Below are 12,615 nucleotides of genomic sequence, written 5' to 3' on the forward strand. Positions count from 1 at the left end.
ATGGAAGGGGTTATGGAAAGATAGCAATATTTAATGCTTTTTTTGTTGGAGCTGTGAATTGGTCCAAACATTCTGGAAAGTAGTTAGGAATTAGCAGAGAAATGACTAAAGTGTCTATGCTTTTTGAGTCTGAGATACAGTCGTGTACCCCAAGGAGGCCAGTGACAAAATGGAAGGCCCCCATATACACCAAATTATTTACAATAGGACTTTTGATAGCAAAGAACTAGAAACAAAATGGAACCCCATTGATTGGGGAAGGACTAAAGAAATTGTGCTATGTGAATGTAACGGAATATTATTGTCGTGTAAGAAATGGCAAACATGAATACAAAGAACCATGGAAAGACTTTGATGAACTAAATTAAAATATAGTAAGTAAAACCAAGAAATAATGCACACAGTGACTACAGCAGTGTAGATGGAAAGAACAGCCAAAAACCAATCAAAATTGAATGGTGTAAAATGATAATATCCAAGTTTGGTATCAAAGGAGAGCTATGAGAAGTCATCTTTTCAGTGTTTCCCCTCCCCCTCCCCCAGGACAAAATTGGTCAGTTTTGCTCAACTTTTTTTCTTTCTCTTATTCTTTATTATAAGAGATGACTCTCTGGGAGGGGGTGGTAGAGGGAAGGATACAGTGGGAAATGTAAGTGACACAAAAATAAAAAATAGCCCTTAAGACATATTTTGCAAAAGAAGTAGCAGGATTTGGTAACTAGTTCATTGGGTTTATGGAGTGAGGGAGAATGAGGAATTGAGAATCATGTCAAGATTGTTAACCTGGGAGACTGCAAGCATGGTGATGCCTTTAACACAAATACAGAATTTTGGACTGGCGGTGGGTTGGGAGCGCACATTTATAGTAGACCCAAGTAGCTCAATGACTTTTGCAAGCTGCTGCTTCTTTTTTAAAAATTTTTGAGTTCCAAATTCTCTTCTTCCTTCTATACCCTCTCCCACCCATTGAGAAGGCAAGAAATATGATACTCATTATACATATGAAAGTTACGCAAAACATTTCCGCGTTAGCCATGTTGCCAAAAAAAAAAAAGAAAAGAAAAAATATGCTTCAGTCTGCATTTAGACTCCATCAGTTCTTTCTCTGTAGGTGGATAGCATTCTTCATCATGAGTCCTTGAATTGTCATGGATCATCGTATTGATCATGGTTGTTAAGTTGTCAGTAGGAGAGGGGTAAAGTGTGAGTGGCAGTAGGCCAAGGACAAGGCATTCAGAATTTGAGGAGCACAATGTGTGGTCATACTGAGTAAACTATGGGATTGAGATTAGGGAAGGATAACAGTGAAGTCAGAGCAGGGATAATTCCTGAGGAGGTACTGGGGAATTGGGACGGTTTGGAGGTCACAGGAGGGGTGTTTAGAGAAAGATTGATAGGTTAGGGTCAGGTAGAGGAATAACAGCATTGTTGATCATGGAAGTGGAACTCTTGTGGTTGATGGTGAACTGTAGGGTATGACCATCCCTCTGTATGACTAAGGTTGAGTGGAGGAAATAGGTCCTAGGAGTTGAGGAAAGTGGAAAACTGGGGCCTTTGAGGGAGCATGAGCGTAAATATTGGGGTGCCCTATTACAAGGGTAGGATTTGGGGAGGAGAGGAAGACAGTGAGCCATTTCCATCTAGAATGACCCAGTGGCTGCTAGAAGATAGCTACCATGGTTTGTATACCAATACATTTTGTTAGAGCGCTCTTAAAGGAGGAGAGGATTCTGATCGACCATAGCAGACACATGATGTGAACATTGACCCAAACTAATAGAGACTTCCTGGCTGTCCATTAAGTATGTATCTTTGTGGTAAGCGCTATCCCTGCATCTTCTAATGCACCGAAACCATTAGACTTTGTTCCTGAGCCAGGTAGTTTTACAGTTGAAAGCACAGCTGATCCCTTCCCATCTAGCCAATTCAAGCTCTGCTATTAGCAAGGGTCTTCACAGTGCAGTGGCTGCCAGCTCATTTCTTTAAAGTTAACACTCTTATAGTAGAGTTGGAATCATCTTTTTTAAAAAAAAACCACAACAAAACTACCAAAAACTCTTTCATTGCTTCCTAGCTATACTCTGATTTTCCATTCGTAATGCTGCGGGTATGTCCATATATGATTATCGTTTTTTTTTTAACCTTTCTTGAGAGTGTAACATCCCATGAACTGTGTTTCTCAGGAAAAATACGTTGTTGTGATTCTGAAGGAACAAGAATGAGATATCATTAGAAGTGTTTCCCTGTGATTCCCAAGTCAGACCCTCCCGCTTCTCCCCATGCCACCTAAAAGAGAGAAGCCAGCTTTTCACTTACATCTCCTGGAGTTTCCTTTCATTTTACCTGATACTTTGTGGTATTTCTCTGGATATGGACTGATTTCGGTCTCCCTGGCCTCCAAATGTGTCCATTTTCTCTATCTCCTATCCAACTTTTAGTTTACTTCCCACTCTGTGTACTGTTGCCTTTCACTTTCATAATATTTAAGTATTTGTGGAAAGATCCGATAGTCAGGGCTGGACAGAACCTTTTGGGTCATTCCACTTCTTCACTTGACAGACGAGGAAACTGAAGTCTCCAGCAGGAGAAACAGCTTGCCCAAGGTGTACAGTGAGTCTGCAGTAAAGTCAGGACTAGAACCTAGATCTTTGGAATCCCAGCACAGTAATTTTTCCAAGTCTAAAGTTTTACTCTACCTGAGAAAACTCAATATATAACAACATCCCTGTTCATGAATGGCTGCTGCCACCTTAACCCTAATCCCTTTTTTCATATACCTCTGTTGTAGCAGCATTGTTACCTTGCTTGTCTTGAAAGCCCCCGTCCTTTCTCCTTTGAGAGCCCTCACCTGTCAGTAAGCTTAGCTTTTGGAAAACTTTACCCACCTACCTCATGGGTACCTCAGCCACCTCTGGCTTCTGTCCTTGTTCTGCCCCTATCATACCCAGTGGTATCAGGAACCCTTTCCTCCATTGTCCTTCCTTATGCTGTTTTTTTTATTTTCCTTTCTCCATCCTAGAAGCCATTGGATCTTCCATCCTGACCCCACTAGAATCCTCTCCTTTCCTTCACAGGACTCTGGAGAGCACCATGGCTGGTATAGAGGAAGAATCCTTATTGCTGGTTTGGAAGGGGCTTTTGTGGGGTGTGGAGATGGGGTTGCTGGATGGTTGGCATTGTCAGTTAAAAAAACTTATTTCCCCAGGATATTCTGTTCATCCTATGGCTCAGTTGCATTATGGGTAAGATAAGAATTTTGTGAAGCGATCTGGGAAACTACTCTTCATGGCATTGTTTCTGTGAGAAAATGTTCCCTGAGTTTCTGGATATGTAACTATTAGACATTTGGCAGATAATCCATTGGTAAGTTGGGGACTACCTCAGAGTACCATGAACTCTTTGGAAAAAAGATGCTCTCGAAATCTAACTCACTGATATCATCATAAAAGCAATACCATAGTTACTTTTCAGTCACAGGATCTTTTTCACTTTTTGTTTCCTCCAGAATGCTGTTATTGTAAATGTATGTTTCTTATTTTTTAAAATGCACATTCACATAAATATGTATGAGATAATGAGTAAGTAATTTTGTACATATTCTGCTTTCACAAGTTTTTGTTTCTTTTTCCTATCCCACCATTCTTTAGGAGATAGATTTATTTTGAAAACAGGGCCATCTTTATTTCTGGTTAATTGGGCTAAGCTCATCTAAATTTTTCCCCTTTTTTCCCCCATTCATTTCCTTACACATTGAAAGAACGCATTTGTATTGTAATTAAACAGAACCTCAATATAAGAATCAACAAAAATGAGAAGACAGAGTGCAGGTACTATATATAGCAACAAAGAACCTAACCATCGTGAGGCCTTTTCTGTTAGGCAACTCTCAGGTTGAGCTCCTTATTTAAGAAGTTGGGGTACCTTCAAGCAGGTAACAACCAGAACCTCGGTGAGCCCTTCTCATGGAACATACAGGCTGGGCTAGTTTTGCTCCTCCACTGGTCATTCCATTCTTCTGCACTGATTTTCATTAGAAATCCTTACAGCATGGGGACAGATAGGATTTCCTGGTCATGGCATTTCCCACTAGTAAGAGCCAAATATTCCTGGCCTGACCTGGTCACACAAAGAGGAATGCATTTCTATAGTAACTAGTAGTCATTATACTTTGAATTATGCTTATATCTGGAGTTCATAGGTTCACTAGAGAACTAATTCACAAAAAAAAAATTTTCCATACTAACCTTGTGTCTTCAAAAAATAAAAAGCTATGTTAGAACATAGGAAAAGATCAGTATATCCATAATTCCCTGAGACTTGACATTTTTTAAATGGTAGCAATAAAGTATATTGATTGCTAACATTACATGAATGAATGAAGCATTTATTAAGCACCTGCTATATGCAAATTACTTTGCCAATCATTGGGGATACAAATCAAAAAGCAAGACATTCGCTGTTCTCAAGAAACTCACATTCTAATGGAGGAGACAATGAGTTTGGAAGAGTCCTAGGGTCTTAATAATTGAATTCTTTACTGGCCATTCAAAGGATTCTTTACCTGATAATTTTCTCTCTGGAACTGAAATAAACTTAAGTGCATATATGATCATTTCTAGCTGCAGGAGCCCTATGAATTTTGAGAGCATCGTCTTTTTGAAATGACTGTGTAGAAATATTTTGAAGAGAGAAATGAGAGAGTAGAAAGAAAAGCCACCAGCACTAATATTACTTCTGGTCTTAAGAATACATTCTTTTTATTCTAACCTCGGTTTTGTATTTCGCCAGGGCGCCAAGATACCAAGGTAATCCGAATTTAAAAGTTTGTTGCATGGCCTTTGTTGTTTGCAGATTCCAGGTGGAAGAAATGATGCCTACTGATGACTGTGGGATATACAAGTTTTTTGAATACACGGCATTTTTCTTTGATAGGTGCCAGTCAAGCATGTCTACAGAGTGCTACAGTGTCAGGAGGAAGAGCTCACCCAAATGGTTTCAACCATGTCTGATGGCTGGAAGTTTGAGCAGGTAAAGAGGAATGTTGGGGAGATTGGAGGTTATTTTTCTTTTTTTTTTAATGTAACAGAATTGGAATGGTTTGAATTATCTATAATACTGTTTTGTACTATAAACTTTTTCTAAACTCTAATTACAGAGGTATTATGTTTTAATGGCTGGTGGCTCAAGGGATTGGTAATGGAATATTCCACCTCCAGTATCCTCATTACTACTTTAATGATTCCTGAAAGTAAGGTGTATCTTAAGGTTCAGGTGCTCTAAGCCAGCAAATAGAGTATTAAAACAAAGCAAAAAAAAAAAAAAACAAAACAACCCACCTTTACTGCCTCTCCCAGTTGAATCAGCTACAGAAATCAGAAATGGGGAAAAACTGCTGCCTTTCAGTTTAGGAAAATCTCATCATCTTTTGTTGCTGCAGTATCTTTGTAAGCTTCTTTCTTAATGTGCTGATTTCAGGCATTTGTGTTCACACTTTCTGCTTCTCCGTAATCTGCTCCATTCCTAGTAATGCCTCCTTAATGGAAATGAAATAAACTATGATGGCTTCTTCTCTGGTTGGTCTCTCCTCTCCACCACCACCACCCCCTTCTTTTCTCTTCCCCTTCCTTCCACTTTTCCCTCAAAGGGAACCGTGGGCTGAATTTTGATGACTTCAGCTATGGGAGTTGGGGGGAATGTTTTTTGCTTTGGTCCTCTTCCATTCTTTTGTGTCATTGGTATAAGTCAAATACCCTTCCTTCTTTTACTTTCTTGTCTTTTGTCACTGAATATTTTGCTGTCTTCTTTGTTAGTAAAAGTAGTTTGCCAAATAAGTCACCGTGTGCTACTCTCTTCCCTTTTATTTGTTCTGCTAAAAATTGTTTCTGTATATTTTCAGTCTTTATATCCCAGCTCCATATTCTCTCCTTGCCTTTCCTTCTTATCCTAGTTTGTTTCCATGCGTCAGATTGTGATGATTTGTCATCATTTCCATTATCATTTGTGGAGTCTTTACCCATGCACTTGCTTGTTGCTTTTGAGATTGCAGATTTTTTTCATGACTCTCTAATTTTCTGTTTCCATTTTTTAAATAGAGAAACCAAGATACTCAATTTTAGGTGATTTTCACCCACCCCCAAGAACTATTGGTTGCATAGGGAAAAAATCATGGTCTTGACTTGCAACCCTCAGTGGCCCATCTCTCAGTTAAATGCCATAGCTATTTATTGAATGCCTGCTATAGATAAGACACTGAGCTTGTGAGGATGGGACTGCCTACCTCAGAGAGATTACAGTCTGGTATGGGGGGGGGTATTTTGGGTGTCTAGGAAGACCATCCTATTGATAACTTATTCTAGGTACTCTTTTTCATCTTATAGTAATTTAGTCCTGTGTTATTACAACTCCTGCAGTCTATGTTTTCCTGCTTATATTGCCCAGGAAGAAAGAAGAAAGTTGTTGGTTTCCCACAGCATCTTTCCTAGTTAAGGGATAATTTACTCCCAGGTTATTTGAAATAATTGATCGTGTTTGTAGAGTGCTCTGATTTGCTATTAAAATCAAACTTGGTAGGGGCAGCTAGGTGGCGCAGTGAGTAGAGCACTGGCCCTGGAGTCAGGAGGACCTGAATTCAAATCCGGCCTCAGACACTTAACATACTTGCTAGCTGTGTGACCTTGGGCAAGTCACTTAACCCCAATTGCCCTGTGTTCCTCTCTCCCAAAAAAAAGACAAAAAAAATCAAACTTGGAGAAGGGGGACAAAGGCAAATAGAACTCAACTTTCTGACTGTCTTCCCACGTAGTAGTATCCAAAGGGTTTGCACACACTGAAAAATACCAGTGGAATCCTGGTGCTGGGAAATTTTGCATGTTTTTGACCATGGAGAAGGATGTGGGTCACAGAGGTTGACAATACCTTCTGTGACACAGGGGACATTGAATGCGATAGCATCACCAAGATTTCTGTTTGTGTTTTGCTCTGATTGGTTGTTGCAGCTTGTCAGTATAGGTCCTGCCTTTGGCTATGGCCGGCACCACCAGTCAGAGTTTCTGCTGATAGTGTCTCGGGAAGTGACAGGGGAGGAGACACGTTTCCAGAAATGCTGCAGTGAGGTGTGTCCCACCATTCCACCCCTTCCCAAGCTCATCTTGCCACAACCTGCATGAATGAATGCCTTGCATTTAATTTTTGTTTTTTGTTTTTTGCTGCTTCCAGGTTACACAGCTTCCTTAGGTGCATAGCTGGTTCTGTTGTGATTGGCTTCTTACCACTTTCTTTTAGTCTGTGACATTTAATTGTACCCTACAAATGTTCGTCTTATAAAGGAAAAGAAAAGGCCTTATAGAGAATGAAATCTTAAGAATCTAAGGTCTGCATTTACTTAACCTTATTGTATTTCTTCTCTCAGGTAGTGACTGTAGCTTTTGCTCCATGGTTAGCACATGATCAGAGAATCTCAGAGCCAGAAGGGATTTCTAAGCCCTGCCTGAACTGGAGATAACAATAAAAACTGAATTTATGTAGTGCTTTAAGGTTTCTAAGTACTTTTTTAAAAATCCCATTTGATCCTTACAACAAGGCTGTGAGGTATTACAGATGTTATTTTCAGCTTACAAGTGGTCACATGACTTGTCTGTCCATGGATGTATATCTAGGAAGTATCATGGGCAGAGACTTGAACCTGGTTCTCTCTTGACACACATCCATCACTCTTTCAGCCTCCCCATTCAAAAGAACCTCAGTGACAGAGGTAGTGAGTTCCTGCTTCCTGAAAAGGGATTCTTTTGGAGTGTTGACCTCTTGTCCTAGACGCTGTAGAGGGCCTTCCTGCTCAGGTACTCGTGTTTACTCATGTAAACAGCGATGCTCAAAAGAAGGTGATGATTTCAAAAGGGTTTAGTTCAGTGAGAGAGCAGTTGATTCTTCTTCAAGTTTATTCCCATAAAAACTCTATTTTGTGCCTCTCAAAGGTACCTTATTGTTAACTCCGGTTCTCTAAATCCAGTCTAGGCATTTGTCACAGTGTCTTTTTGGTTCTCCATTCTCCAGCAGATTTTTATTTGGTTTGAGCTATCTGTAGTTCAGGGCTCATTTTTATATAGTGACCAAGTGTAGTAATTCAGGAATAGGATGCATAATTAAAATTCATCAATAATCTAAAAACATCTATTTAGTCAATTTTCTTTGACCCCAAAGTGACTTGAATTGCTGGTTTGGGTTTCATTTCTTCTTCCTGTTTTGCACAAGGATACTGATAGAGAAATAGGTTTTTTTTTTTTTTAAGATATTTGTTGACATACAGTAGACCTTACAACTTTTTTACAGCTTTAAAAACACTTTGATAGTGAAATCTTTATAAGATGGCCAGCAGGAAAGAAAAGAACTAAGAAGCTTGGAGAACAGACAAACTAGATAAGCAAGAGATCAGATTTAGAGCCTTTCTTTCAGTATACCAAAACCATTTTTTATTAAATCTTTGATAACCCTTCCATGCTCTAGTGAAGTAGAAGTGAATTTAGAGAAGGCACGAGGTAGTCACTCCTTTTCCTTTCTCTCTCTCAGATAACTTATGATTTCTTGTTGATGATGGTCCCTTTTAGTTCAGCTCCCTCCACATCTACCTCTGCCTTAGGCACATATCCTGAATGTTTCAGATGAGTGTGTTATGGTCTAGCCCCATTTATAGTAGAAACATTTCTAATTCAATGGGGGAAGGCTATGCTAACTTAGTGCAAAATCTAAATTTTTTTTTTTCAAAATTGCCTAAAGTGTAGTACATTCTTTAAGCTACAATATTTAATGAGCATTAAGTTAACTGAAAAGAGAAGTTAATGAAAATATAGCATCAAAGGTGATGTATTGTAAATATAAAAAAGACTTACTAACTGGATTAAAAGTTTGAAGGCCTGAAGGAAACTGTAATTTCTTTTGTCTGGTTTGACAAAGCTCCAGATTCTTTCCTGGATCTTTCTTATTTGTGAAGAAGCTTACACAGTCATTAAATTGTTTGTTTAGCTGGGACTGAAACTCAGGTTGAATGACTCCAAGGACATCGCTCCTGCTTCTGCGCTGCCATATGTTTCTGGGTACCTAACCTATTTACCTCCATTGAAGTTAGAATGTAATGAGCTTGTTGTCAGTTGAAGGGTTTTGTTCTCCTTTCATACTGAGCCCCACCCCAAACTGGTATTATTTCTTAGTACCTTCAGCATGTAAATTGCATCTTTGTCTACTGCCCACTTACTATAATGAAGTTAATTCTCTCCTTGAACTTAAACTGGCTTAGGGAGGTTGGTGTTGAACCGTGCTGGAGTATTGTATCTGCAGTTTCCATGATTTTTCATTTATCATGTTCTTCAAGATTCTGGGCTATTCAGAGAAAGCCACAGAATTCAATAAAAAATAGCTGTCTTGGTAGTCAGCAGCCAAGGTGTTAGTCATCTGATATCAAAACATTAACACATTTCTTACCCAAAGAAGTTCTCTCTAAAGACAGAATTATGTGAATGCCAGATCAGCTTCTCTGACTTAAGTCAGACAAACCTGAGACTGAGCATTGATGTTACACTTCTCCCAGCGCTACCTCATCAGTTTGGCTGTTGTGATTTTTGGCATGAGCTGGAGGAAGAATTATCCTCATTACTGGAAGCAGCTTTCCTCACTGCATCTTGGCAAGGGCAGCGAGTGTCTGTCCATAGGACTTCTTTGGGGGAAATAGATTGTTTTTCTCTCTAAATTCCAAGTCAGAGTCTTTTTTTTCTAGCTCATTCTTCAGTTCCTTCGAGCATAGCCTGGGGACAACAATGATATATTAGTTCATTTAGAAAAGTTAAAATTAGTTCAGTTGGAAATGTTGTAATTCCTGGAAATGAAGAGCTAAGACTATCAGATTGAAGTGCCATCTAAGGAGCTGTTATTTAAGGCAGAGCGAGGCCATCTTTCTGGGACCGTTGGATCAATATCTGGGCCTTGGCCAAGCACTAACAGACACTGTGGAGGAAAGCCGCTGTTTTGATGTTGAGGGACCTGCCACCGTAGGTGGCAGGGGGGTAGGGGGCATGACAATTGCCCCATCTCTTTTAAGCTGACACCTCCATAGACTAGAATAAGGAATAGTAGAGCTGGCTGTTGCAGACTAATTAGTTCAAACCTTTTCTTTCTGTAGAGGAGGAAATTGAGGCCTATGGAATGGATGTGATTTGTTCTCATGCACAGAACAAGGCTAGTTCCAAGTCTCTTGATTCCAGACATCCTGAACATAATAAAATTGGCTACTAGGTAAATTTTTCCTCCCCTCCTTTATTTCAGAACATCACTGTTCTCCAGTGTGGGGCTTTATTTGGGAGTAGATTTAATCTGATTTTTTTCCAGAAGCCATAATCCTCACTTGTGGATGGCAGTTGAGGGGAGAGAGATTTTAGCTTGGCGTAAGGAGGAGCTTCCTAATGGTCCTTGCTGTTGAGCGGTGAATGGGCTGCCTCAGCTGGGGGTGTGGAGAGGATGGGAGGTAATGAGTTCTTCACTCCTGGAGGAATTCAAACAAAAGCTGGATGCCTACCTGTTGGGGATAGATTTGTGCTTCACTGAGGTCCCTTCTAGTTCCGAGAGTGTGGTGTTAATGTTGCCACTGTTTTAAAGCTGAGATGTGAACTAGTTTCTCCATATCTTGAGGCCCTTCTGCACCTAGACCTCACTCTGTTTATCCTTCTGTGTTACCAGTCGGGCAGCAGCTACCTCTGCTGTTCTCTCTTTTTTGAGGAAGAGGCAGCAGATTGTTGGGTGGTTGTCTGAGGAGCACAAAGGAAGACTGACACCAAAATAGTTATTATTAACTTTGCCAAGATTTTAACTTCGATTCCCTCAAATGAAAGGAGAGCTCACTAAAATGCTTCATTCCCTGCCTGTTCTTCCCACTTCTTGTCTCACTTTTCACACATTCCCAGTGTAGTGGAGAGTTCAACAATTTCACATTTTTCTACCCAGCTTGTATATCATCTGCTTTTATGTTCCTGCCCCTTTATGAGGCTATGGATTTACTGCCGTTGAAGTATTGGTTTTAGTCTCTGATGGACTGAAGTATTCCTGTATCATGACCACTTTTGGAATTGGCTAGAGTTTGTACTGGCTGCCCTTCTTCTAGGCCACTTAGCATGTGCCTAATGCAAGTATAATTTATTACCTTGGAGGAGCTGACCCTTTTAGCCCACTCCGGAGCTTAGCAAATGTGCCGCTGATTCTTGCTGCAGGTTTAATATTTAATATGCAGTTCTTCTTATCCTTTGATGGGGCTTATTTTTGTCTATGAAATGGACTTAGGCCAGATTTTTTCTGAAGTTAGTTTAAGAACATTCCCTTAGTTTTAGGGCAAAATCTGTGTTTATCCTTTGACCTGTAGAAGTAAATGTGGCTTAGGAAATACCTTCTTTTCTCTTTGAGTCCTCATGACAGAGGTGGCTTCTGTGCTGTACTGACTGACTTAAGGCCAGTGCTCTCAAGTCTTATTGGGGAAGTCCACAAACTCATGCTTCAGCTCTGACTTATCCTCCATTGGGTGTTTCTTCCCATCTGAGGTTTTTTCTGCTCCAGAACATAAGTTAAGCTTAATTGAACAATATTCATCATATACCTCTACTGTGAGGGCTGGGAGCTGGGGTTATAAAAATGGAGCAGCACAGCGCCTGCCCTCAAGAACTTCCTAAGTTGTCTGATGGATTGATGTAGATCCCAGTGCAAACAGCTCACTGTTTTTGTGTGGCTTACAATTATTTCCTGATGCCCACACCTTAGAAGAAAATATGGAAGGATTTTCAGTGTGGAAAGTTTTCCTGTGCTAATGTTCCTTATACTACCTCTGAGCCAGAGATTCATTGCAGCTTCACAGAATCATAAGATGTTAGAGCTAAAAGGAAATTGTGCAGTCCAGCTTCCTTGTTTTGTGGTGGAAGAACATGAGGCCCAGAGTTGAGAGCCCAGTGTGCCCATGGCCACATATTAAGTTACCACAAGAGAGCCAAGACTTGAACCTGAGGTTCCTGACCGCCTGTCCCTTCCTTTTCCCACTGTATCCCATTGACTCTTAAGTGAAGGCACACACTGGTGTTATGACACCACTCATGCAGCTTACTCTTCAAATCTTGGGTAAGCCATTCTTTGATTGCCTTGCCAAGAAGAACAAAGAGAACAGTTCTGTTACTAACCTGTTTGTGTAACTTTGGCGTTTTGGAGCAGTCTCCTGGGTTTACTGCTTGACTGGCATTGCCTTGCTTAGAGGTATGGTTCAGTTGCTACGCTAAACCTGATTGCTGAATGGCTGGATTACTTAAAACATCCTTTTATTGCTTTTATACCCTATCATCTTTGTCCTTCCTCCCCAATCTTCCTTGTGGTGTTGAATGGTCTCCTCCTGGTCCAGTTAGAAAAATTGAGATAATTATAAAGCTGAATGTTCTGATGAGGGAAAGAGCATGTCCTGACACGTTAAAAATAAACAATGTGACCCTGCAAAGGGGGAGTTTGTGTGTGCATACTTCAAGAAGTTGTTTTCCATGAATTGATTAAAAATCTCTTCTCAAAAGTATTCTTTCTCTTGGATTTCTCTATTTACTTGAGGTAGAT

The 12,615-nt window shown here is 40.1% G+C and overlaps 1 protein-coding gene across 2 annotated transcripts in view; it reads left to right on the top strand.

The window, feature by feature from the left end:
- The window catches only part of KCTD5 (potassium channel tetramerization domain containing 5), a 107,373-nt gene that overhangs the window by 67,114 nt on the left and 27,644 nt on the right, over positions 1 to 12,615 (top strand). The window contains exons 4-5 of one of the 2 annotated variants that reach the window (XM_036738102.1): positions 4,933 to 5,028; positions 6,996 to 7,112. In XM_036738102.1, the coding sequence (XP_036593997.1) occupies positions 4,933 to 5,028; positions 6,996 to 7,112 (213 nt within the window). The remainder of the gene's footprint in view (positions 1 to 4,932; positions 5,029 to 6,995; positions 7,113 to 12,615) is intronic. The other variant, XM_036738104.1, reaches the window with a different exon arrangement.

Source organism: Trichosurus vulpecula, chromosome 9 (assembly GCF_011100635.1).
Source record: "Trichosurus vulpecula isolate mTriVul1 chromosome 9, mTriVul1.pri, whole genome shotgun sequence".
Taxonomy (NCBI): domain Eukaryota; kingdom Metazoa; phylum Chordata; class Mammalia; order Diprotodontia; family Phalangeridae; genus Trichosurus; species Trichosurus vulpecula.